Below are 26,911 nucleotides of genomic sequence, written 5' to 3' on the forward strand. Positions count from 1 at the left end.
AGTGATAAGAGGTGAAAAATGAAACATTACAAACATATGGTTTTAAACTTGTTACAGAATTGAAGTTGAATGTGTTTTCATTTATGAAGAGAGACGAGTACAAGGGAGAAATGAAAAATACACGCATTTAAAATCTGCAGATTATACAGTCTGAAGCTGGGAGTTTTATCATCCCTATTCATGGTGAAAAGGGGGGGAATTAGCTCAAATGGTAGAGCGCTCGCTTAGCATGCGAGAGGTAGCGGGATCGATGCCCGCATTCTCCAGTGTTTTGCTGAACATTAAGAATTAGAAACTACTAAAAAATATGACATCGTTTCAGTAAAATGATAGTTTTGTTTTAATCACAGAATTGTTCAGATTGGAAAAGGCCTTCAAGGTCATCGAGTCGGACCACAACCTAACTATAGTACCCTAACAACCCTCTGCTAAGTCATGTCCCTGAGCACCACATCCAAACAGCTTTTTAAACACATCCAGGGATGGTGACTCCCCCACCTCCCTGGGGAGCCTATTCCAGTGCTTACCAACCCTTTCTGTAAAGAAGCTTTTCCTGATATCCAACCTAAACTTACCCTGGTACAACTCAGGCCATTTTCCCTCATCCTGTCACCAGTGAGGAGAGACCAGCCCCAGTCTGTAAGCATCTTTCAGATGTTTGAAGAGCAATAAGGTCTCCCCCCACCCTCCTCTTCCCCAAGCTAAGCAGCCCTAGTTCCTTCTGTTGCTCCTCATAAGGCATATTCCCCAAGCCCTTCACAAGCCTTTTGCCTTTTTTTGGTCCTGCTCCAGCACCTCCATGTCCTTTCTGTATTGAGGTGCCCAAAACTGAGCACAGCACTGGAGATGGGGCTTCACCAGTGTCGAGTATTGTAGTAAAACTGAATTCCTTCCTTTGTCCTTTGGCATGCTCTGCTGACAAAATAATGCTTATACAGACTGGGAGAAGAACCAATTGAGAGCAGCCCTGTGGAGAAGGACTTCAGGGTCCTGGTGGACAAGAAGCTGGACGTGAGTCAGCTGTGTGCACTTGCAGCCTGGAAGGCCAACTGTGTTTTGGGATATGTTAAAAGAGAAGTGGCCAGCAGGGAGAGGGGGGTGATTCTCTGCTTCTACTCAGCTCTTGTGAGGCCCTATCTGGAGTACTGTGTCCAAGCATGGGGCCTCCAGCACAAGAAAGATGTAGAGCTCTGAGTAGCCTGGTGTAATGGTTGGTGACTTCACTCTGGGCCACGGCTCCAGCCAGGCAGCCAAGGCAGGCAGGCAGGAGCTGCGACTCCAGCCAGTCAGCCAGCCAGGGCAGGCAGGTTTTGGAAGACCCAAATTTTCAAAATAAAAATGCTTTCCTGCACTTCTGATGTTTACTTTATACTTATTTGTTTATATCAATTTCACTTTTGTTGGAATGCTGTATCACTGTCAGTGGTTTATGGACTGGTTCAGCTCAGTTCCATGACTAGTGGGGCAGGGGTCCTACAGACCCATGACCAGGTAAAGGGAAAAAGGGGATATGGGTAGAGAGATGGGTCTAAAAACAAAACAGTGGCAACAATCTGAGGCGAAACAAACTAATTTACTAAATAATGTATAGGAATGCAAGATAACCCGGGGAAAAGACTTCATTTTGTGGATAAACAATTTACATTTGCAATCAGATAAAACAGCTTAGTTGCTGTTCCACAGGAACAGTTTCCATACTGGTAAGCAATTCTAACTTCAGTACACTGATGCTGTAAGGCGGATGCAATACTATATTTGAATCTCTGGGCTTTGTTTGTGCATGTCTCTAAATGGAAAAAAAATTCAAAAATAAGGAATAATTAACAAAATGTCACAGTTCTGTTTTGACTGACAAAGGGAGGTACCAAACAGCAAGGTTTGTAAAGTGGTGTAATGTTTTATGGATCAGGTAATATACACTATGTGAGCCATAGCCTTCCAAAGTTAAGTGAGAAGTAACTGCTTAGAACTCAGTCTTGTGTAAAAGGCAACTAAAATAAAGGTATGTTACATCAGAGTAATGGAAAGACATGAGAGAATACTTTTGCAGTAAAATACATAGCTAATTGTATGGCAGAGAGTGAAATAACATCCCATAGACCAGATGACATTAGAGAATCTGACTCCAGCATTTAAGGGAGCTTGGAAGTTTATTAAAATTGATTCTTCTGACATCTGTTACATTTTTAACTTGCATAGAAGGAAAGCTGCTTCTTTGCACTGAAAACAAATCACTGAAGGTTCAGTTAGTGAAGCTAACAGTATTTTGCTCCTAACAAACCAGTAGCAAGAAAAGTTAGTTTGTAAGGTGCCCCATTTCAAATGATACAAGTTTATCCTTTTAACCTGAAAGAATTAAGCAAGCAGTTGAGATGAGCACAGTGCTGTCTGCACTGAAGCAAATCAGAGAACTCTTCTGTTAATTCAGCTGTTTAAAACTGTAGCAGAGATTGACATGCAGTGGCTGAAGGCATATATATCTACCCAGCTAAAACAGCAGAAGATTCTCCAGCCACATGATACTGTAACCTTGTGTATTAGTTGTTAATATACAGATGGTAGCAAATGTACAGAAGGAATAAGTAAAGGAAAACTCACCAGTGGTGGTGCCTTGGCTGAAGAAGCTGGGGCAGTCCTCACTGGTGAGCAATCTCCAAGAGATGCTGCCTCAGTGGGAGTCAGCCCTTAAATGAGGTCTCAGAGGGGATGGAGTCGAGCTCCACCCCTTCCGGGAGCACAGCTACATCACTCTCACCTGTGCTCCCACAGCTGACCCCACACTTGCCTCAGCTGATTAATCAGAGGTTCAGGCTGTGATTACCAATCTCCCATACACCTTGTTCTTTCAGGACTAACCTATCCTTACTGTAATGCATTGTGGTATCTTAATTTAGCCAGTCATAATTAAGATTACATTAAGAAACTTAAGGTTCAAGTAGAAAACACCTTTCTTTTTCTTTTACCTTGCAGACACTAAAGTACACAAGTTAGGTTGAACTTTCATGCTTTCAAAGCTTTCTAGCAGCAATCAGAAATTCTAGATTGAACAGCGTTTATCACAAGATATGCATGTAGGCTTTTAAATCAAATATCTTTATTACAGATAACAGCAAAGTCAAACTGCATTTATCAGTCATTTATGATGAATTTTTACAGTTCAGTTGGAAATGCGTACACGGTGCTTTTAGCATGTTCTACAAAACATAAAAACACAGCAATAAAATACTAGTCATTACATTTGCTCAAATGTAATTAGTATTACTCAACTAAAATGTTTAAGACCTTCATAGTGGTTACTACTCTATCAGCACAAGAGATTAAGTGGCGCTTACAGCAAATGATAGAGTCCCAATGCTTGAAGATCTTGCAAGCTGGAAGCACTGTATAGAAGATGAAGTAAAGACTTGCAAGGAAGGACTGACTTATAGCAATCTAACAGTTTTTCCAGTCACTGTCAAGAAGTCATCATCAGCCAAGGCACGAAGTGCTTCCTCAAACATCTCCTTAGTGACAGCCTTAAAGAGAAGAGAGAACTCAAATATAGATGGAGAGAAACAAACAACCAACCAAAATACTTTACTTCCTATCACTACTCTTATCAAGGTTCCTTCTCCATAAATTTGATTATGTTCTGCCTTTAGACCTGGCCCAGAACCATGTAGCTGAGTTGTTGTTTGGCTTTTTTTTTGTCTTCTGAAGTGACAGGCTCAGAAATCAAAGCTTATGCAGTGGAACTGGCTTTCCAGTCAAATTAACAACATGATTTGAGGATGAGTTGATAATGATTTGGAAAGGAGAATGTAAAAAAAGGAGAAGAAAAAAAAAAGCAGGAGACTTACTGTGTCAGACTGTGCTCGGAGATCCTCAAAAAGCTGCTGATACTTCAAAGCTGGTGTTTTACCTTTGGACTGGATAAGTTTCCTCAAGGCTTGAGCCAACTCCTCTTTCCGCTTACGAGCGGTTGCGCTCATTCCTTATAACAAGAAAATAATCACCTTTTAGTACGAAGTTAGAGAGGAAAGGTTTAAGTTACTTCTTAAATTGACAAAAGCCCCCAAACATCTCTGTTTTATCACCACAAAAACACAAACCTGTAGTGAGGATGGATATGTCCACAATGCCAGTCTTTGGGTCAGTAGCAGACTGCTTCAGAGCTTCCCGATGGAGACGTTTTGCTTCTTCTACATCAATGGTTTCGACCTTCTCAGAGAAGCGTACCTTAGCATGGGCTTCTGCCAGTCGGATCAGAGACTCGAGTTGTCGAGGATATGCAGAAACCATTCCCCTGCCACTTCCAATCTTCCTCATGTCCACATATGCCTGAAAAGAAGGCATTAACTATTTCAGTAAATCCTGTAACTGCCTGAATTTACAAGTCTCTTTTATCCCTTGTTTGCTATCCCTGACTATCAGCAACTGTGGAAAGCCATGTGCTTCAAACATGGTAAAATCAAGCCAACACCTCAAAAAGTAACCTAAGGATTACAGTACAGAATTACATTCATAGTACTTCCCTCTTTCCTTTGAAAAGCTTGTGATTTTTAGAGGTTTTTATAGGTAGGAAACAGAAACAGTTGGGCATTTTGCCCTTTTTGAGAAGTCAGCAAAGACTTGGAACATTCTTAACAGCAATTACTTTACCTCAATAAGGGCTTGGCTTGCTTCTTCACTTAACCTGGGATTTATATAACTGCGAGCAAAGGCAATGTAATCCCTCAGTACTGCCATGTCCATGTACTCCTCCTCCAGCTTTTCTTCACTTTGGTAGTACAGGGAAACTAAGTGGCGAGCAAGACGTCTGTCATAGGCTTCATCACGTGGATCCAACATTAAAAAGATCAAGTCAAATCTGAATGGAATAAGAATCAAATATGAGTGTGTACACTTTCCTGCAATTTAAAGTCACTTCTGTTATGGTTTTTCACTTCACAATTAGATTTAGGAGGTACTACTCTAAATGCAGGGTGCTCTTTAAACTGAAAGAGTATTTTTTTCCTCCAACTCTTTTAAATACAAAACACTACAGAACTGCAGCTGGTAGAAAAGACATGAAGAGATCACCGAGTCTAACCCTCAGATCAGTCTGAATTTGCTTTCAACATACGCACTTTGAAGACAAGATACATTCTGTGAAATTTGGTTCAAGGCTGACTTAGTCTTTTTTCTTTGGGAGTTTTAAACAAATCACACAGAACAAACTTACTGTAAGAGCTGCTGCCCTGAAAAGCAGCAGCAATCAGGGTGCGTAGCTATTCACTATATTCATATAGATGTATATGCATTTAAAATAAATACAAAATAGTTCTGCACACAGTAGGTAACATTGTAGGTAACTGTAAGAAATAATTTTCTAGCTAGTTAGTCATGGATTTTCAAAAGCTTAAATCCTATAAATGGCAGAAATGAGTCGTGCTCAAACCTAGTTTCCTTCAGTATATCCCAACTAAGGTACTTACCTGTCATTGTCAGCAGCCTTTCACTGAATACTAAATTATAAATAGTGTTCTCAGAATATCCAGCATACCATCCAGACACTTTAAATTAGTGTAGGAACTGCTCACCAGATGCAATTATAGTACATAGCTTAATTTCACATCTGCAGATGCTACATGCTGTTTTAACAGCTACTGTCCAAGGCGACCTCTGCCCCCTCCCTGACTGGATTTCACAGGATGAAAACAAGCAGGCACAGAACTTTAGAGTCCCCACATCCAGTGCAAGTTCCCTAATCATCCGTGTTTCACTTCAAACTTGTGCAGGGTTTTATGAAAATCATGCTGGGTTTCCATTCAAGTTACCAACTACTGTAAGGTTCAGGGTAACTCCTCCAGAGGATGATCGTGAGACAAGGGGGAAGGGAAAAAAAGCCAACAAAAGAACACAAGAAAAACAAAAATAAAGATCCATAGATTTCATCAGATCTTCTGTTCAAGATGAATATACTAGAAGGCAGTTCTCCACTCACACAGAAGCTGCAATTCTGATTCTACCATACTAAATCCTTTTCACAACAAGTAAAAAAACATGAGATATGCAAAGTGTTCAGTACCTTGATAACAGTGTGTGAGGAAGCTGGATGTTTTCAATAGTATTCTTCTTTGGATTCCATTGTGATTCTATAGGGTTAGCTGCTGCTAGAACAGATGTGCGAGCATTCAGTTGGCAAATGATTCCGGCCTGTTAAAATGAAAAAGCAGTTCTGGATTCAGAACCTTCATAAGATCGGTGTCATTTAAAGGGTTTCATAAGAGAAAAATTCATTGCAGAAGCCTACAAGAGTAAAGGAAGAAGAAAAGCATCTGGAAATAATACAGTTTATGCAAGGATAGCCCTGTGTCCATAAGCACAAGATGTTACATAATTTAGGATTGAACCCCTGAGAACACTGGAAAAGTACAAACCCTGGTTCTGGTAACTTCTTGGTTTCATCTGTCCTGAGCTGATGCTTAGAACAAAGAACTTGGGCTTAAGCAGACACCAACCTTTGCAATGGAGAGAGTCTGTTGTTCCATTACTTCATGAAGTACCGATCTCGTGCTTTCATTCATTTTGTCAAACTCATCAATGCAGCAAATGCCGTTATCACTGAGTACTAAAGCGCCTGTCTGAAGAACCAGCTGTCGAGTTTCTGGATCTTTCATCACATATGCAGTAAGACCAACTGCACTTGAGCCTTTCCCAGAGGTATACTGGCCTCGAGGAACCAGGTTATACACATATTGGAGCAGCTGGGATTTACTAGTGCCAGGATCACCGCAGAGAAGAATGTTGATCTCTGCACGAAAGTTGCCTCTACCTGTGCGAGTGAAATCCTTTCTTGATCCTCCAAAGAGCTGAAGTAGAATACCCTGTTAAAAAACCAAATGTGCTCTTTAAAGTCAAAATACCAACTCCTGTATAGTTAATAAAGCCAAGTGAACTGTTGCGCTCAACTATCAAACTGAAACAGCTAAAATAACTGATGGGAAAGAAAACGTCCATTGTAAAAAAAGGGTTCTTCCTTTATAGATATCTCAAAATTAATTACAAACATATAGTTATATTGCTAGGGACGACACAGCTTCCAACTGAAGTTTCAAGCTGAAGATGTATACAATCAATTTCAGCAGCCAATTTCACAGATAACTGGAAGGCCAGGACAGACTGTTATTTATGCTGAGGCATGAAGGTTCCCTAGCTTTCCTCAACTATACCTAGCTGCATTCACCTGGTACACTGTATTAGTTTTATAAGGATGTAATGAAAAATAGAAAAGACAGTATGCCTGTTTCAGGAGAAAATTGTTGCCTTAAATTTAAACTACTTGCCATCTCAGAAGCCCAGTAACTCTGATAACGCACATGTCTATGAAGATCCAGGATTGTTTTGGTTGTTCTTTTCCCTTCTGGTTTTAAGATTTTGAAGTCTCGTTTGTATAGCAAACAATTAAGCGTACTTGCAATTCAGAAATGTTTTACAAGCAAAATACACAATTCATTTTACCTTTTTGATATCTTCATGCTCATAGATACTTGGGGCCAGCGCTGAGGAAAGTCTCTCATATATGTCTGCTTTGGTAGACAGCTCTTTTAGAAATGCTACACGTTCCTCTGTAAACATTTTTTGCTCCGTTTCCTCATCGACACCATGCAGGCGTTTTGAATCAGTCTTGCGATAATGTATGACATCAATGTGGGTCTTATAGACAGATTTTACAACGCTGACCCTCGGATTAACTCGAACTGGGACTGCCCTGTAGATGCCTAAATACAATTAATGACAGCATTAGATAAAAGAAACATATTAACTAATATGTCGAAGAAGCGTTCAATTGCCAGACAAGCAATTGAAGATAGACAAGACTCATAGATTAAACTACTACAGTTCAGTTAAAAAGGAAAATGCAAATAAGGTAAATTTTACCTGTGACATTAATTCTATCGCCTGGTTGAACTTTATCGACAAGGTCATTGTGAGCAAACATTGCAACCGTATGAGGCGTCTGTCCGGCTGGCATATCTTCAGGGGATTCCTGCAGTTTGATCTAGCAAAAACAAGTATAACCAAGTTGAAAGTAAAAAAAAAGAAAGCTGCACACAAGGCGTACAAGACGTTGTATTATCACAGCTTCCCGCATCATTTTCAATTAGGAACGTTGGTCAAGAACCAAACAATTCCTCCCAAACAGCAAAACTGATTACTAATAAAAAGAGACAGTGAGAACAAAAATTGTTCATTATTACTGATACAGCTAAAATGTTACTAATAGACAATGTAGTCCACATGTAAGCAGGCATACTGTGAGTAAAGAGGCTTCCATTTGGAAACATTAAGATATACATATTTCATCTAATCCTTTCAGTGTATTTCTTCCCCCACGCATGGGCTTATGCTCTCACTGAATTCTTTCATATATGAGAAGGGAGAAAAACATTTCTCAGTTGTCAAAACCTTCCTTTTCAAGATGCATACTTTCACGCTGCTGATGATATTAGGGGAGATGGGAAACAAGAACTGGAAAAAAGGTTTCATTTTATCCAATATCAAAGCACAACGTACCATCTGTTTGTCAGAAAACATGGACCTGTTGTGAATCAGAGCCATACTGTGCGTCGTGTTACAGTTCTTGCATACTGATGGTTCAGCAATCCTGCCGCGGTCAATTTCTACTCTTGTGGTGAACGCGCAGACCTGGCACTTAAAGAATGCTTCTTGCATCTCAGGAATTAACTGGGAACTCCTGATCACCATACCGCTGATAGTGATCAGTTGATCAATGTCTGCAAAATACAGATGCTTATGTCATCACATCACAATCTTCAAATTTAAAATAACATTCAAAGATCCACGTCCTGTTAGATTTTAGGTGGGAAGCGGACATCCAGTTAGACTATTTTGTCATAGGCAAAACAAGAACTGTCATAACTGTATGGCACAGCGACACTAATATAAGTGAGTATTCATACAGAATAGTCTAGTTCTACTCTCACAGAAGTAAGAACATAGGTATCTGATGACAGATACACTTCGTTTGGAGATATGTTCTCCATTTGGACTCCACAGCATTTGATTCCAAAACAGACTTAGGCAAAATGAAGTACACTGGTATGGATGGACCACGGGTCCAATTTTAAGTAGTCTGTACATAAATTGTGTGTTAGAATTTAATTAACTTATGTAAATCCTTCAGATTCTTTTTCTAACGTGGCAATTTACCTTCAGGGTTTAGGCTTCTCATATTCCTAGTCTTCAGTGCATTGTACGGCCGCACTTGAATTTGATGTTCTAATATGGAATCAGGATAGCGATCAAAAAAGATCTCATTGGCAGCCATGTCAAACGTTGGGATAACCTCCTGCGTAAAATTGGTAGGAACAGTTAAGCCTAGAAGAGAAAAAAACCCACCACGTGCTAACAAACCAGAAGCCTAACAGAGTATTCAGTGCTGCTGATCTGCCAGGGATGTCAAGAAACTAAAGAGATCACACAGTCAGTGTTTTCCTACATAACAGGCAACTTACTGTTAAATCAGATTTACTTATTTGACTCTTGCAAAAGAAACGATGCAGCACTCAGTACAGTGAAGTTTAACACAAAATTTTATATGCAGGAGACACCTATCACAAGGTCTAAAGCCTTTGGACTACTATGAAATAAGACATTAAAACGAAGAAACGATTACAATAAACATAGAAATTACACACTGCATTTAAACAAACGTTCATAAACAGATAAAAAGGTCACTCAACAGCCAGTAAACAAGTGCAGTACTTCACCTGAGGATAGCAGATGAGCTGCCTGTAAAGATTTTCATCAAATGCTCTTAGGTGGTCACAATTTACATTCAGAAATGGTTCCCCAACCACATTAATCTGCAAGATATTGGAAAATAAATAAGCTCATAAGGCTGGATAAAAGAAAATAAATCAATAAAACCCCAACACGTTTTGCTATGTTAGAAGTACCTCTTCGAGTCGTTGCATATATCGTGGCTGGTTGAGATCCAAGCCAGCGTCTTCATCCTCTTTTGCCAGTGGGTCAATGAAACGCTGAAGAAATTTCTGGATGTCAGAGACAACAGGAGACAATGAATTCAATTGAGATGTACACGCCATTAGTGTGTATGAAGTCCAATTAACGTGTGCAAGCCAAGCTAGCTTTTCATCTTAAAAAATACTGCTAACTTACCTGGAACTTTTCTTTGCAGGAAGCGACATTAACATCTGTTCCCCAGATAACAAGCCTTTGTCCAAGGGACTGATCAGCCGTGACAAGATCCTCAGCCGGCTGCAGAGAAAAAAGTGAAACGTACACAAATACGGGAAGCTGCTCTGAAAGGAGCTGTCAGACACAAACCAGAGCTATCCACCTACCCCATCTGAGTGCAGGTCAACCTGTCTGGCCTTGCGGACAGAGCCGAGGTCGGGCCGCTGCCTGACGGGTGTCCCCCTCACGCCGCTGCGTGGGGTGCCCTCCACCCTGGAGCTGGGCGTGCCATAGGTCAGTGGTGAGCTGATATCGAAATCCAGAGGAATAGCTGCAAATAGAATGCTTTATCAGGGCTACCAAGCCATCACTTTACGCTGAAAGCAGGACTGAAATTCTGCCTGGCTATTTCTGACTCGTTCTTCTAACTCTGCTGCCATCAAATGAACAGCTGCTATGAGCTCCAGTGCTCTGCTAACACCAGAGCAGCAGTGGTGTTACATGTCTGCACAGCATCTTCCTTTGTAGAGACCACAAAGTTGGGTTGAAAGAGACCTCAAAATCCACCCAGTCCCAACCCCTGCTATGTGCAGGGCTGCCCCCCAGCAGCTCAGCTGCCCAGGGCCCCATCCAACCTGGCCTTGACAGCTTCCAGAGATGGGGCACCACAGCTTCTATGGGCAGCTGTGCCAGCGCCTCACTGTCCTCAGAGTAAAGAATTGCTAACCTAAGTCTCCTAATCTCTCTTCACTTAAAGCCATCCTCCCTTCTCCTTTCACTATCAGGCTGTGTAAAAAGTCAGCCCCCCCTCCTGCTTTTTAAGTGTTAGAAGGCCACAAGGAAGTCTCTCCAGAGCCCCCTCTTCTCTAGGCTGAATAAGCCCAACTCTCAAGCCTGCAGAGGTGCTTCATCCATCTGATCATCCTTGTGGCCTCCTCTGGATCCCCCCCAACAGCTCCTCCTCCTTTCTTTGCTGGGTACTCCAGACCCGGACACTCCAGATGGGGCTTCAGGAAGGCAGAGCAGAGAGGGATGATCCCCCCCCCCCCCCCCCCGGCCGAAAAGCCACAAACCGTAGGAAGTGACTTTAAAGCACGTTCTGAAAGCACACTGATGCTTAAGCACGGTGTCCAAACGCAGCGTTTCAATTGAAACAAACGCATTTTTCAACGCTTTGGTAGCAGCAATTACCGACTCCAAGGTAATCCAACTACAAAGCAACAGAACAAAACAAAAACAAGAAAAAACTTCGCAAAGGCAGAAAAAGCTCTTAAAACCAACACGGCAACCTATTGACGAATACAAAGCCCCCAGCTCCAACCCGACCGACGGAGGGAACGTACCCGAGTGGCGGAACTGCGGGGGGCTGGAGAAGAGGGCGTCGGGAGCGCGGGGGCTCTGCTCGGCGGGCGGGGAGGTGGGCAGCGGCTGTAACTCTCCGGTGGAAGCGGAGTCGTCCGGGCGGCGTCTTTGCGAGGGAGGGGAGCGGGCATCTTGCGCTGCGGGACACGAGCGGCACGGTCAAGGACTCGCTTCTCCCCCCCCGCCTGCCCTCCGGCCCCCAGCACTTACGGGTCGGTGGGTTGCTGCCTCGTCCGCGTTTGCCGCGCCGGCGGCTGGGCGTGGAGGCGGGAGACGACATAGCGTTGCCGCAACGGTCCTACCACGGGAGAGGAGCGCTGGCGGCGGATGAACCCCAAAATGGCGGCGCTCCCCCTGCGCCCCACAAAGTACCGATCGCGCACCCCTACACCCCGCGCACCGCAGAACTCCCGCGCCGCCAAAGTCACGTGGCCGCGCTCTCGCGGGCTTTCTGGCCAATGGGTGTGCGCAGCGGCCGCGGGATCTCCCACCTGATAGGGAAAAGGGGGGGTCGGTCGGCAGAAGGGAAAGAGAAAGGAGGTGATCCCACCGGGCCTTCGGGATCGCGGTGCTGCCCTGTCTGAAGGCTCACCGTGTGGGCAGCAGCAAGGTGCGGGCCGCTCGCCGTCCTACGGAAGGCAAATCGCTGTGGGTCGAACGGCGCATCCCCCCCTCAGCCCGGAGTGGTACCGCCCTCAGTGGATCAACTTTCGCGGCAAAACGAGCCCTGCGGGCGGGTTGTGGGGAGCAGCTCATTTTCTGTGGAGATGGGTGTGTGATGTTTGCTGGTCACCGCGGACAGCTTTCCGGAGAGATAAAAATCCTACACAGCCTTTTTCTATACGGCATTACCCTAATGGAACGATTCGCCCAGCGCCTGCTCGCCCTCCTCCTTCCTCAGAGTGCTCCAACCCGGATACAACAGATCCCTCCCACCCCCACAACCCCCAGGCAGCGTTGGGTCAGTCCGAGGGGCGGCCCGTCCCGGCCCGCAGTGCGCCCAGAGCAGCATGGCGGGCGGTGTGCAGGAATGCCTCCAGGAGCTGCACGGCTGCCTGCAGCCCGGCGATGCCATGCGCGGCTACGGGCTGCTGCGCGGCCTGGGCGAGGCCTGCCTCACCTGCTCGGCCGGCAGCGTGCTGGGTGCGGCCCGGGGCCGGGGGTGGGGAGGGAAGGGCGGCTGTGCGAGCCCAGGTCCGACCGTCTGTCCGTTCCCCCGCAGCGCTGCACGTCTCCCTGGTGTTCGCCCCGGAGCGCGGCCTGCCGGCTTTCGTCTGCCGCTCCCTCGGCGTGGAGGAGGTGGGTCGGCACCGGGATGTTCCGCCGGGCGCGGCCGAGCCGTTCGTTGTCAGAGCTTCTTAACTTTTGCCCTTTCAGTTTCGAGAATGCAGAGAAGAAGCGATGAAGTTTCTCTGCGTCTTTTTGGAAAAGATTGGAGAGAGGGTTCATCCTTACGCCTGCAGCCTTAAGGTGGGTGAGCGGCACCTGCTGTCCAGAAACCTCCGCCAGGCACTTTGACCGTGACCGGGTTTGAGCATAGAGCCACGGAATCTGCTGTGCTGGAATGGACTCACAGTCATCATTGGGTCCAACTCCTGGCTCTGCATTGCACCACCCAAAATCCAAACCCAGTGTCTGAGAGCGTTGTCCAAATGCTCCTTGAACTCCATCAGCTCAGGACTGTGCCCACTGCCCTGGGCAGCTTGCTCCGTGCCCACCACGCTCTGGTGCAGCCCCTGTCCCTGACCCCCAGTTGCCCTTCCCCTGACTCAGCTCCATGTTGTTCCCTCAGTGGGCTTCACAGTGGCTGTTCTACCTGCACAGAGCTCTGCTGGTGCTGAGAGAAACCCAGGTGCTTCATGGTGTGGTCAGTGCAACAGAGCAGGGCGGAACGGTTTCTTTATTAGCTTTCTGTATTACTTAAAATAATAGTTACATAGGAGATACTGGTTAATAATTTTATTTATACCAATTAGGTACATGTGTTAGTTTATGTATATGCATACATACATGCTTTTATATATATATAATAGAATCATTAAGGTTACAGAGCACCTTTGAGACCATCTAGTCCAACCATCAGCCTTCCCCACCATGCCCCTTGGTGCCACACCTCCACACCTCTTGAACACCTCTAGGGATGGTGACTCCATCACCTCCCTGGGCAGCCTGTGCCACTGCCTCGCTGCTCTTTGTGTTCAGGAATTGTTCCTAATATCCAACTTGAACCTCCCCTGGCACAACTTGAGGCCATTTCTTCTCATCACTGTTATCTATGAAAAGAAGCTGACCTCTACCTTGTCACCCCTTCACCAAACTGAACAATCCCAGTTTCCTCACCCACTCCCCATTAAGGCTCATGTTCCAGGCCCCTCACCAGTTCCATTGCCCTTCTCTGGACGTGCTCCAGGGCCTCGATATCTTCTTGTAGTGAGGGGCCCAAAATTGAACACAGTACTCAAAGTGTGGCCTTACCAGTACTGAGTACATGGGAGGGTACATGTAAGTACGTGTAAGCGTATACTTGTACACGTATGACTATTTAAATGCTTCTCTTCTGGTGGTTAATTCTAAAGTTTCTCCTGACATGTTGCCATTTTTGCAGTGTGCACAAGAATTAGTGGAAACGATTCTATCTCTAATTCTGGGGTAACTTGCACACAATGGCTTTGCATAGAAGTGATTGTCTGTAATGGTGTGATTCCCGATACCAAGTTAGCAGCTGCTTGCTGTGAGGAATGGGGCATTAGAACAGCAGGCTTGCTGTGTGTGCCTTCAGTGCCAGAGAATGCCCTTTCTTAGCTTGAACCTGGGTCTCTTGGTGTGTCAGATATTGTCTGTGGAACTGCTTTCAGGATTAATATCTTTGTTGTTTTAACTCTTAAAAGAAAACTTCCACTTGTTAGGATCAGACACTTTAAGAAGGTAAGTAAATGTTCTGTCTGCTACTAGTTTATTTCAGTCCTTATGTGAGTATTATAATTTATTTATTTTTTACTCTAGCAAACTTGCATTAGTGTTTATACCAAAGAGAGGGCAGCAAGATGTAAAATTCCAGCTCTGGAACTTCTGATTAAGGTAAAATTCTTTTTACGTGTGTGCATGAGAAGTGTGGAAGAAAAGAAGGGCTTTTTCAGAATGCTTGCCCTGTGTGCAACAGTAATTTTGCCATGTACTTCCTGCGAATGCCCTTATACCTTTGTTTTGTGAATGCTTTTGCACCTGCTGAGTTGTGTTACTGAGGAACAAAGCTCTCTTCTGAGTTGTATGAGGCAGTTCTTATGCAGGTTAGTTTGGCTGTACGGCTGAAGGCAGAAAAATACAGCATGTGGTAAAAGCTGCTGCAGATGCTGATAAGTGTGTGGGTGGTGGCTTTTTGATTTGTGTATGTGTGTCTGTGTGTGTACGCTACGTGCTTTTCATGTGATCTGTACATAATATATGACAGTGAGTATGACATAATATAGCATATCAACTATGAGAATTTATTTGTTATATGTTTGTAGGTAGATAGCTTGTTGTTAATAAATCAATTTCATCCCAATACTCTTTTCTGGGCCACTTATCTTAATCTTGTTTTGCTGAATGATTTATTTAAGTTGAAATTGTGCTCATGAACTGTACTTTTATTTAGACCAAACAATACCAGTATCCTAACACTAATTATTTTCCTTACTTTTCTTGGTTACTTATTTATTCCAGTTGCTCCAAAGTTTACGACGTTCCTGTCTGATGGAAGAGATGAAAGTTGGGGAAATCTTTAATAAGTTCTATGGGGAGCTTGCTGTAAGAAGTAAAGTTTCTGATACAGGTAGATTTTAGTTCTCCCGCCTGTGCCTTTCGTTTTATTTACTCCGTTTCTATTTGATTTTTCCTCACATAAACTTGTAATTGTTATTCCCATAGCAAGCATGTTTGGAAATGGTAGCTGTCATATTTTACAGCTGTTAAAATTTGTTCAGGTCTTCTGATTGTAGTAATGCAGTTTGCTCTTCTTAGCAGACCTGCATATAAAATCATAGAATCATAGAATTACTCAGGTTGGAAAAGACCTTGAAGATCATCAAATCCAACCGCAGCCTAACCAGTAGCCTATCTCTTAAAAAACAACCAAGAAACAACACCACAACAACAAACCTCTGCTAAATCATATCCCTGAGTACCACATCCAAACGGCTCTTAAACACATCCAGGGATGGCGATTCAACCACCTCCTTGGGGAGCCCATTCCAGTACCTAACCACCCTTTCTGTAAAGAAGTTCTTTCTAATATCCAACCTAAACTTGACCTGGCGCAACTTGAGGCCATTTCCCCTCGTCCTGTCACAAGTCAGTAGTGAGAAGAGACCTGCCCCACTCTCACTGTAAGAACCTTTCAGGTACTGGAAGACGGCAATAAGGTCTCCCCTCAGCCTCCTCTTCCTCAGACTAAACAGCCCCAGCTTCCTTAGTCTCTCCTCATAGGGCTGATTCTCCAAGCCCTTCACGAGCCTCGTTGCCCTTCTCTGGACCTGCTCCAGTACCTCCATGTCCTTCTTGTGCTGAGGTGCCCAAAACTGGACACAGTACTTGAGGTGAGGCCTCACCAATGCTGAGTACAGGGGCAGGATGACTTCCTTAGTCCTGCTCACCACACCATTCCTGATACAAGCCAGGATGCCATTGGCCCTCTTGGCCACCTGGGCACACTGCTGGCTCATATTCAGCTGACTGTCCATGAGCACACCAAGGTCCCTTTCCATCAGGCAGCTTTCCAGCCACACCTCCCCAAGCCTGTAGGGTTGCCTGGGGTTGTTGTGACCAAAATGCAGGACCCGACACTTGGCCCTGTTGAAACTCATTCCATTAACCTTGGCCCATCGATCAAGTCTATCCAGGTCCCTCTGTAGTGCCCTTCTCCCCTCAGGCAGATCAACACTCCCTCCCAGCTTAGTGTCGTCTGCGAACTTACTGAGGGTGCACTCAATCCCCTCATCCAAATCATCAATGAAGATGTTAAACAGAAGCGGCCCAAGCACCGAGCCCTGGGGGACGCCACTTGTGACCTATGTGTAAGGTACTTGTGATATATGTGTAAGCTGTAGATGCAAACATTTAAATAATTCAGTTGAGCAGTGTTGTATATATACATCATTCTACATTGGTGATGTAAAAGATTGCATGTCTCTGAATGCCTAAATCCTGGCAGTAGTTCCAACTTTCTTGATGTAAACCAACTTATTTAGGTTGGTGGTGCTGTCTGATACAGGAGGGATGGAACTTGATGACCTCTGGGGGTCCCCTCCAACCTAAGCCGTTCTATGATTCTGTGATTATTTGCCCAGCTATTAGATTTCTTTCCAGGCTCATTGCTAACCCGGCGAAGCTGAACCTTACAAGCTAGTACTGTATCTACTTTGTAATGACACACACACCTCCCCCTGTACATTTGAGCTTTTATCAAAAGCAGAGTAACTTCCAGTCTGCCTGGCCCTATGGAAATCCATGTGATAGCCAGCTGTTGCCTAAAGCTTGTCAAAACCTTATTCCAACCCTAACAACTGTTGTTCCAAGGAACTGCAGTTTTGGTTTGATAGTTCCAGCAGTGGTCAACTCTAATGCGAGTTCATCAGTCTCTTCCTTGCTTAACTTACATTTTTTACCATATTAAGCATATTGATAAGAACTCTATTCTGATGGTTCTGGTTAGTTTCAGTTAAAGTTCTGCCTTGACAGACCTGTCCCTTTTAAAGCCTGCTGTGCCTGTGCAGAACCCAGTTAGACTGAACTCCAGCTCAGTAACTTCTGCTAGCTTTTGGCCTTAACCTCAGTGATACTTAGACTGGGCATAACCTGAAGACCAGCAGCAACCTCGAACTGGTGCTAAATGCTTCCTCAGTGGATGTGGCCTTTTAAAACCATTTTTCTAAGCCCTTTAAAAAAAAGAATGTATTTATTTGGTAATGTGAAATAAGAATGCATCTCACATCGTATTGTATATAGTTATGTATTTATGTGTGCCACGAAGAGCCAGCTTTCCCACATGCAAATCATTAAATAAACCCCCCTGAATGGTTTCCTTGTGGTTGCAAGTTATGCAGTAATTGCGATGGAAATGACAAAGGAAGTAATATTAAATTACTTTCTAGTACTGGAGAAGATCTATGAGCTTTTGGGAGTTTTGGGAGAGGTCCATCCTACTGACATGATTAACAACTCTGAAAAACTATTCCGAGCGTATCTGGGAGAGCTTAAAACACAGGTACATCTGGAATTTCTTTTCAGACTCTTCCATTGCTTTTTGTTTTGTTGTTTGTTTTCATTTGGTGTATGTAGTGCTGTGCGTTGGATTAGTATTATGTCTACCACAACTAAGAGAGATCTAATCAGATGAGCATGAATGCTTCCTTAAGGACTGTTTTAGTTCTCCAGTTCTGAAATGTTTCCAAAGTAAAAATTTTAAGGCCATCAGTCGGCAAATGATCAAATTTATTGTAAGGAAAGATGGCACATGATGATCATTGCAGCAGTGCCAGTGCAAAGTTACATTGCCGCTCACTCAGAACTTCTGATTTGGGCTCTACTGGCTGCCGAATCCTTGTGCTTTTGGGAAATAGTACAGTTCTGCCAGCTCCAATTTGCTTTATTGTTTACTTTCAAGAAGTTAGTATGTCTTATCTAAATTTTGCTATGGTTGGCCATGATGGAATGTATTTTATGCTTGCTGAAAGATTTCTTATTCTTTTGTAGTTGGAACACCTTTCCAGCTTACTTGAAATTTCTGAGTAGTTGGATGTTTCTTTCATCTTACATTTGTAGTGATGGGTGCTGACTGCCAGAGTGTGATATATCCTAGATACTTCCAGGAACTGAGAAACATTAGATGTCAATTTATTTTGATTGGAGGATCTGTCTAGTTATATTTTTCAATTCTCACTTGATTTAGATGACATCAGCTACGAGGGTCCCCAAGCTAACTGTTGTAGCAGGATGCCTGAGGGGATTGACTGCACTCATGTACAACTTTACCAAGTCTGTGGATGAAGGTATGTAGTTTTTCTGTATAAGAGACAGCTAAGCAGTTCAATATATTTTAATTGATAGACAGCCAGCAAACAGCACTGTTTCTTGTGTGCTCAGAACAAAAAATTCCCCGGTGGTAGATAACTTATGTGAAAGCAAGGTCTATCCAGCTGTGTGGTCCTTGTGGTCTGTGTGTGTGCAGGTTGGCTTGATCACTGTGTTTCTGTATGTAAAGGTTTGAAGTGCTATTTTCTAACCAGAAGTGGATGGCAATGAGAGACACTGAAGCTGGAGTGTCATTTGTACAGATACATGTTTCTCTTAGAAGAGATGTCTGTTTAAAACATTGGCATTTAGAATGATCACTGAATGCAAGTGTATGGGGTTTTTTCATACCTGTAAGTATTTTTTTGGGGGGGGGGAGGTGGGGGAAACGTACATGCTCCTTGAGATGCTTGAAGTTTTCCAATTGTATTGCTTTGTATCAAGCGTTGGGTAAAAATATCTTTGTCTACACGCAACCTTTTGTGTGTCAGTAATAAAGTACTTACTGGTTTGTTTCACAGATGCTCAAACTTCCAAGGAGATCTTTGATTTTGCAGTGAAGGCTATCCGGCCACAGGTAGATCTGCAGTATGTTAATTGTACTTTCAATATGTTTATTGTATTATTCAGCTAATAAATTAATTAGCTGAATAATAATTTGCATATGAATAATGTCTTCTTTTTTAATCTCTATGTTAAGGTTGATCAGAAGCGATATGCAGTACATCTAGGTAAGACTGTAAGTTATTTTGGTCTGTGCTTTGGGCTCTGCCACTTGTTCTATTAGATTTTTAGGAGATGTTTGTTCTCTATTGGCTCTCTCCAGATCTTTCCAGTCTTGTCTTCTCGGCTTATTAGGGAGCAAAACTGGTGTACTTTAGGTTGGAACATTGCAATTTGGAGGAGGAGTAGACTTGAGAATATGTTCTCAGCACAAAACCAGACCAAATCCTTGTGAAGTGTGTGATGAATTATTTGCAATGAGTAAAGTCCCCTTCTTTTTTTTACTGTTAATAAAGATAATCTGAGAATACTGCTGTGCTTTCTATTGAAAGAAGATGATGTTAGAAGGTTGTTTTTATGCTTAAGTTTTCAGTGTTTGGATACTGGTACTATAACTGTTAGGAGAATTACACTTTTATGCCTTCCAATAATAGTAAATACATCCACCTAAAGTCCTGATGTACCCTTGAATTGTCTCATCTGTTTTCAGGCAGTGGAATATGAGGCTGAGTCTTTAATGTTAATTGTTTTTAAATTGCAGCTGGCTTACAGTTGTTCAGCTGGCATGCTGCTCAGTTTGGTACCCTGCTCTTGGACAGCTATGTCATGCTCTTTGAAACAATGTGTAGATGGTGTGGCCACACGAATCAAGAGCTGAAGAAAGCCGGTCATAATGCACTAGATTCATTCCTCAAGCAGGTATCGTAACTTTGCTGGGATCTCTGAGGCTGAATCAAAGTCAGATTTCTTGAAGGAATGGGGTTATTTGCTGCTTGCAGGTTCAGTGAACCTAGTAATTATTCTGATTGAAATACTTATGAGCTGGGTATCTTGTAGGATTTACTGTAATTTTCTGGAAATCTTGACGTTTTAATGTTTCTTTACAGATGTCTTTAATGGTGGCAAAGGATGCAGAGCTACACAAGAGCAAATTGAAGTTCTTCATGGAGCAGTTCTATGGGATCATCAGAAGAATGGATTCAAGCAACAAGGAGCTGTCCATTGCTATTCGAGGATATGGGCTTTTTGCAGCAGTATGTGCAGGAATTTTGTTCTGATAAAGCAGAATGGATTTAAAGCTAGGATTCATATACCATGCTTATACGCTTATGTGAAGAGCAGATTGCTTTGTCAAGATGTGCTCCTAAGAATCAGTACTATTTGAACTTTAATGTAACTTTTGTTTTCCACTGTTACCAAAATTAGTCTGTTATTCTTCTGCTGTCAGTTTCCTATGACTGGTTTTGCCTGTGACCTGCTTCTTGGTTCTTTTTTCTCTAAGATTATTTTTAGACCTAGTTTATGCTAAATACATGTACCTATAGAATGATATGTAAGTTGCAATGAGCATTATTAAGTACCCCTTGTATTGTCTGGGATGCTCTCTGCTTGTTTGTAAGTTTAAGAGTAGTCTTTTATCTTCTGTTTATGTAGATCCTGGCATAACAGAAGTTTAGAATTCAGGCTGCTGGATTAAACGTTGTAGTAGCCTGTGAGTGATAATTGGAATGCCATTAAGGTACGCCACACTTAATGCAACTAACTCAAATGCTAAGCGCAGTATTAGCATCTGTAATGCCCTGTTTGATATGTTTAAAGCTGAATTCCAAAGCCTACTCAGAGATATTGGTTTTGTGGGAAGTACAAAATGATATGATTCTTTTTCTGTGGAGATTTGACTTGTTTTTAGACTTGTTTTTAGTGCTACAGGGTGTTTGCTTGCTTGTGTGAAGTTGCTTAATGGTGTTTTGTTCTCTCTTTGTAAGCCCTGCAAAGCTGTACATCCTACAGATGTTGATGCTATGTATGTTGAGCTCCTTCAGCGCTGTAAGCAAATGTACCTCACGGAAGCAGAGGCAATGGATGATCATCTGTATCAGCTTCCAAGTTTCCTCCAGTCCATTGCAAGTGTGATATTCCATTTAGACGCAGTAAGTGGAGTATTTAAAGTACCAGTATAAAGTTTTTTAATGCAACCTGCAATGCATGAGAAGGTAGTAACAGCAAACTTATAGTACCTATGATGGAAGGTATTTCATTATTTGAACCACTGTTACTTTAGCTTTAGGGTGGGAGAATATCAGGGGAATACTAGATTTTATTTGAATAGAGAAAATGCGTAAAATAGAGTGTCTCTTATTTTTTTTAGAATGTACTGAAATCTTTTGGTGCTGATACTTAGTATATTCTCCAAGGCTGATACTTTGATTTTCCTGTGTTGCTGTGTATTGTCTGAGTTCTAATGAGGGTTTTCTGTATCCTGTCTGAAGCTGGGAAGCAAGGCTAAGGTGGAGAGGGTTTGGATTCTGCTTTCAGATTAAGGATGAACAGATTATGCTGCTGTGTTTTTCTTTATAAGCAAATGGTACTTCCCTAATAAGATTCGGATGGTCTCCATTGGAGTTCTGAACTGTTCAGGAACCACTTTTTATCATGTGCTTCAGGAAATTTCTTGTTTTTCTCAATGTCTCAGATAAACTTGCCTGCTGTATCTTCTACTTTTTCTCAGAATAAGCCACAGTGTAAATTCATGTAACAGTTCTGTTGTATTCATACGTTTTCTTTGCTTTTTTCTTCCAGATTCCAGAAGTATATACTCCAGTTCTTGAACATCTGGTTGTGCTACAAATCAATAGCTTTCCACGATACAGTGAAAAAATGCAGTTAGTCTGTTGTAGGTCTATAATAAAGGTGTTTCTAGCCCTCTCAATAAAAGGTCCCGTTCTCTGGAGTTTCGTTGGCACTGTCGGTGAGTCTGTAATAATAACTTTGTTTTGATTTTTATTTTTACTTTTTCTCCTTAATGATAAACTGTTTCTAACAATTTGTGGTCAGGAAGGAAACGTTTTTCCATCCTTTAATAACGAAGAATTAAGGTTTTTAGGGAGTTGCTTCTTTTCTGGGGGGGTAGAGTTTTGAGGGGGACGTTCAAATTCATTGCTAAATCACTTAGGGGGTACCTTTAAGATTTGCTTTGGCTGACAGTGTGCTGGACAGGAGAATGTTTTTTTCTGAAGGATATGAAAGCTTTCACAAAATAACGTACAAAAATCTGTTCAGTATTCTTTCAGTTAAGCTTAAAGTATCATAGTAAGTACGGGTAGCGTCACCTCTATTAGAAATACATGCATTTTAAGCTTTTGAAGTTGTTCACAGTAAAACATAAAAACCTTCTGGCAGTTTCATCTGTTATCATGGCTTTTTCATTATTTTTCTTGTCTGTGATTTGGAATATACTGTACAGCTGAAGTACCATGCCAGAATGGAGATCCCTGGTACATATCTGTGAAAGTCATTGGGAATTACTGTTTTATATTGTATGGGAAATAGGAGCAATTCCTTCATCATCACTGTATTCAGACTGAGGAAATGTCAAAGCCGTTTTAAGGGGGGGAAAAAAAAACCATGTTCAGAATTGTTTCCCTGGAAAACAAACAAGAGCCATAATTCTGAAATCAGTTGTACTTGTCATTTGAGAACAATCTCTGCTCTTTTGCCTCTCCCTTATCCTAACAAAATATGGAACGCAGAGGATTAATTTAATTAATTGCTAACATAATGAGTCTTACGGATGTTGTGTCTTTTAAATTTTGTTGAGGCAGTTTTATTTTGTTGCAGTGCATCAGGGATTAATCAGAGTATTCTCCAAGCCAATGAAGTTTTCAAAGGTAAAGTAACTGTTTAGATATTTTTCATCTAAATTTCTAGAATGTACAATCCAGTCCTTGCATGTCTAGTCCAGTAAACAGAGAAAGGTCTAAAAATGCAGAAATAGTGTTGTCTTCTTGAATCGCATCCCTTTTGTTACTTGTTTCTGGACCCTAAATCAGCGTAACAATGTTTCTCTTGTATTGAGTGTAGTAGCAGGGAAAAGACATTTGCTCTCTGGAGTTCATTTTTGCTTTGGTGATCTAAGTAGATTGTGTTAAAGGTTACCCAGCTTTCTTCCAGGCTAGCAAAACTTGGAAACTTGAGAAGTTTTTCTCAGTGTTTCTGTCAAGAGGATGGCAAAGCTCTTAAATCCTGTGCAGCAGGAATCTCTCCCATAACTGACCACTGCAAGGACTTAACATTTTTAAAAGAAAATGATGCTTTTGTGTTCTTTTCAGATTGGTTAAATAAGAAAGCCAAACCTTTCAGGTTTCTACGTACACGAGTAATTTTACATGCTGTCTTAGCTTGAGTCGGGAAGCTGTATATTACACAATGTTTCTGAGAAGTGCTATGTCCTTACAGGATGTTCTTGGAAAAGAAACTTCTGGATCAGAAGACTTCCCAGAAACTGGAGAGGTTGAGACAGCTAAATGGAAAGTACCAACCTATAAGGACTATCTGTATCTCTTCAGAAGTTTACTGAGTTGTGACACAATGAAGGTAAAGGCATAGTTAATATGGTAGTCCAAGATGAAAAGTAACCCTGAGACTTAGTGTTGCTTTTCTAACTCAGATTTATTCTGCAGCCGAACACTCAGAACAACTACTTGATTTTTGTTGAATTTTGTCATTGATAAATTAATTAAATGGGGATGAATTTAGGCTTCTATAGCATAAGAAACCTCTGAAGCCAGATTGTCTAAGTCATTTAAGCCTTGGTTTTGTAAATTCAATAATTAATTCTTGTTGCTGTTTTGAAACATGAATTTTCTTCCTCCTACAAAGGAATCCATTTTTGAAGAAGAAAACTTTCTTACTGGAAATTCACCACTGAAGTCTCTGAATCGGTTGCTGTATGATGAACTCATAAAATCTATTTTGAAGATTATTGAGAAGTTGGATCTCACTGTTGAGAAACTGAATGTCCATGAGCAGGTGAGACTCAATGACATGTCTATTAATTTCCCCTACAGTAAGGGAACCAAAATCACGTTCCTTGTTTTGTTTTCATTTTGATTGTATAGTTCCTTATAATGTCTTTGAAATAATAGTCATATTTGTTATAACAATTTACTTCATACTTTTTTGGTATTGCACTGCAGTATTAGGAGATGGAAACGTAAGATTCAGAAGTAGTTGATGGGATCTGTTGTTATAGACTTTACTCTGACATCTAGTGGATATTGGTTTTGTACTCACTTTTTCTGTATTAGCAACTATTTCTTACTTTTTTATTAATTACTGATATGTCAGTCATCAGTTGTTTGTTTCAGACTAGATTGTAACAGCTACTAAATGCAGAAAAGCCATACTATTTATCTGAAAAAAATGGAACAAATGGTTTCTGTATTGTTTGGGATTCAGTGTTCTTGTTTCAATGTTTCATTTTAGGAAGAAAATGAAACTGACAATGCTTTTATTGGGCCTACTTCTGACCCTGCTTCAAACCTTCAGCCAAAGAAACCTACGGACTTTATTGCCTTCATAAACCTGGTAGAATTCTGCAGGTACTAATATATCTTTGTGTAGTTAAAAAGTTACAAAATGACTGGAAGAAATTTAGAGGGAGCTTTATTTAAGATGCATGTTTCTGACCTATGACCATAATCAATATTTCAAAGCGGTGATTAGCTGGGAAACTTTGTGTTTCAGACATCTGAGACATGGGTAAAGATATACTAGCTCATCTGGAGAATAGGAAACATCATTTGATTATTTGTTTGTAGTTATCTTTCAGTGCATGTTGTAACTTCTCATATTACACTGGCTGTGTATACAGTAAATACTTCCGAGACCAGAAATAGTTGTCTTGAGGTAGTATCAGACATTAAGTGAAAGGTACAGTGTTGCCTTCCAGTGATGGTCCAGCTGATTTATTGTACAGATAGAATAACGCAAGAACAGTAAGGTACAGTTGGAATAGTACAAGAATAAGTGCAAATAGATAGCCAGAGGGTATCTGTAGGAAAAACTCACCAATTCTGAGGCTTTCAGTCAAGATGGAGAACGTTGAGGCTTGTCACCAGAACTCCACAAAGGAGCAATCTCCAGAAAGAGATGCTGCCTTAGTGGTGGTCAGCCCTTAAATGAAATCTAGGAGAAGTGGAGTCAAGCTCTACCCCTTCTGGGAGCACAGCTGAATTACCTTCACCTGTGCTCCCACAACTGACCCGACACTTGCCTCAGATGGTTAATCAGAGGTTCAGGCTGTGATTAACAGTTTCCCATACACTTCATATAACAATACTGCAATCTGTTTTGGTAATGAGATATGGGATGTTTGTGTGTTTGTAAAAATTTAATAGTAAGATGTGAGGAGGAAGAATTTGCTATGCACTGTGAAGCAGAATAAAAATCTTATGCTTGCCTTGGACAGTGACGTGTAATTAATGCCTTGCTGTCTTTAGAGGTGCATTTTAGCTACTGTGCTTGTCTTTCTGGTACTAACCTGAAAGTCTGGAATAAGAAAAGATTATGTTTGAATAAAGCCCTTTTTTTCTGTATGATTTCTGTGTGTCTGTTTTAGAGACATACTTCCAGATAAGCATGTTGAATACTTTCAGCCTTGGGTGTATTCCTTTGGTTATGAGCTTATCATACATTCAACGAGACTACCTCTTATCAGTGGATTCTACAAGCTGCTTTCCGTTACAATGAAGATTGCCAAGAAAATAAAATACTTTGAGGTAAGATGTAGAGTGTTTCATTATTGGTGGGGCAGTTCTTTATATACTTTATACATTTATACACGTACGTGCAATGTCAAAAGTTCATTATGACTGTTATGCACTGGCTTCTGATGTTTTTGGCATCCTTCATCTGTGCAGGTAAAAGTGCATAGAAAGCCAGCAACTAGACTAGAAGCTCTGTTTCTGAAGAAACACAATCCATATGTAATGCTTGTTTCAAATTCTTGAGCAGGGTGAACAGAGCAGTGGGAAGCATGCTTGCCGTGCAGACATAAGATAGTTTGGTTATTGGGAACAGTCTAATGGTAACAGAAGAGACGTGTTTGGGTTAATTATCTGACCCCTTTGAGTGAATGTGTAGTATCTTGCTCATTGATTTCCACAGAAAGTGCAGTACTCTACTGGTAGATGCACTATTTCTGTTATGACAGCTGTTGTGCAGTGACAGTGTTTCATTTCATTTTGTGTAGCTCCCCACAGAGCCCAGAACTGTACTTGCTGCTGCTGATAATAGCACCAAGTGAAGCAAAATTGGTTCCTAATAATTACGTTGGTACTGTAGGTGCTGCTGTGAACTGCTTTTTTGCCACCTGCACATCCACACTTAAGGATTTTCTTTTTCTTTTATGACTTACTGAAGGAAAAGGGAAGTAGAAAGTTAAGTGTTTATGGTACTACTAAGCTTTGAGAGAATAAATGTACATTTTAAGTTTTCAGTGATAAAGAGCTCTTCAGTTACAGGTTTGTTCTGAGTTCAACTTGCTCCTTATATTTGTGCCATGTACTACAGATTTTAACACTGTTGAGTTGTGTATTCTCTCGGTAGGGTGTCAGTCCAAAGAGTCTCAAAAAAGCTACTGAAGACCCTGAAAAGAGTTCTTGCTTTGCCCTGTTTGCCAAGTTTGGAAAAGAGGTAGGTTATTTTGCTGGCTAGCTTACTTAGTCTGAAAATAAGCATAAATTACTCATTCAAAACTGTATCTTCTTAGAAATCTTACAGTATCATATATGTAATAGCAGTACTCCAGATG

The 26,911-nt window shown here is 41.8% G+C and overlaps 2 protein-coding genes and 1 non-coding gene across 4 annotated transcripts in view; 2 read left to right on the forward strand and 1 right to left on the reverse strand.

Moving 5' to 3' along the window:
- Window positions 1–193: 193 nt before the first annotated feature.
- Window positions 194–266, forward strand: TRNAA-AGC (transfer RNA alanine (anticodon AGC)). Its single transcript has one exon. It is a non-coding gene; the product is annotated as a tRNA-Ala (tRNA).
- A 1,846-nt stretch (window positions 267–2,112) lies between these two features.
- Window positions 2,113–11,995, reverse strand: MCM4 (minichromosome maintenance complex component 4). Of its 2 annotated transcripts, XR_011902932.1 has the most exons (17): window positions 11,758–11,995; window positions 11,529–11,684; window positions 10,353–10,516; window positions 10,168–10,266; window positions 9,945–10,040; window positions 9,756–9,851; window positions 9,196–9,334; window positions 8,539–8,759; window positions 7,903–8,023; window positions 7,483–7,742; window positions 6,483–6,848; window positions 6,050–6,177; window positions 4,642–4,849; window positions 4,092–4,320; window positions 3,840–3,973; window positions 2,837–3,515; window positions 2,113–2,529 (listed from the first exon to the last, which is right to left on the reverse strand). XR_011902932.1 is itself a non-coding variant. In XM_072330287.1 (16 exons), exons 1-16 carry the CDS (start codon window positions 11,825–11,827, stop codon window positions 3,423–3,425), a joined length of 2,580 nt encoding a protein of 859 aa, XP_072186388.1. In that variant the 5' UTR covers window positions 11,828–11,995; the 3' UTR covers window positions 2,406–3,422. The 2 variants fall into 2 exon arrangements, 1 of the variants encoding a protein (XP_072186388.1); XM_072330287.1 differs by having other exon boundaries at window positions 2,406–3,515.
- A 541-nt stretch (window positions 11,996–12,536) lies between these two features.
- The window catches only part of PRKDC (protein kinase, DNA-activated, catalytic subunit), an 82,075-nt gene continuing 67,700 nt past the window's right edge, over window positions 12,537–26,911 (forward strand). Inside the window, exons 1-19 of the mRNA XM_072330288.1 lie at window positions 12,537–12,690; window positions 12,770–12,846; window positions 12,925–13,017; window positions 14,551–14,625; window positions 15,250–15,358; window positions 17,676–17,788; window positions 18,473–18,572; window positions 19,116–19,171; window positions 19,295–19,325; window positions 19,859–20,016; window positions 20,205–20,351; window positions 21,084–21,248; window positions 21,898–22,066; window positions 22,936–22,985; window positions 23,554–23,691; window positions 23,977–24,126; window positions 24,583–24,698; window positions 25,718–25,877; window positions 26,707–26,793. Coding sequence (XP_072186389.1) covers window positions 12,558–12,690; window positions 12,770–12,846; window positions 12,925–13,017; window positions 14,551–14,625; window positions 15,250–15,358; window positions 17,676–17,788; window positions 18,473–18,572; window positions 19,116–19,171; window positions 19,295–19,325; window positions 19,859–20,016; window positions 20,205–20,351; window positions 21,084–21,248; window positions 21,898–22,066; window positions 22,936–22,985; window positions 23,554–23,691; window positions 23,977–24,126; window positions 24,583–24,698; window positions 25,718–25,877; window positions 26,707–26,793 — 2,127 coding nt within the window. The 5' untranslated portion in view covers window positions 12,537–12,557. The remainder of the gene's footprint in view (window positions 12,691–12,769; window positions 12,847–12,924; window positions 13,018–14,550; window positions 14,626–15,249; window positions 15,359–17,675; window positions 17,789–18,472; window positions 18,573–19,115; window positions 19,172–19,294; window positions 19,326–19,858; window positions 20,017–20,204; window positions 20,352–21,083; window positions 21,249–21,897; window positions 22,067–22,935; window positions 22,986–23,553; window positions 23,692–23,976; window positions 24,127–24,582; window positions 24,699–25,717; window positions 25,878–26,706; window positions 26,794–26,911) is intronic.

Source organism: Excalfactoria chinensis, chromosome 2 (assembly GCF_039878825.1).
Source record: "Excalfactoria chinensis isolate bCotChi1 chromosome 2, bCotChi1.hap2, whole genome shotgun sequence".
In the NCBI taxonomy this organism is placed as follows: domain Eukaryota; kingdom Metazoa; phylum Chordata; class Aves; order Galliformes; family Phasianidae; genus Excalfactoria; species Excalfactoria chinensis.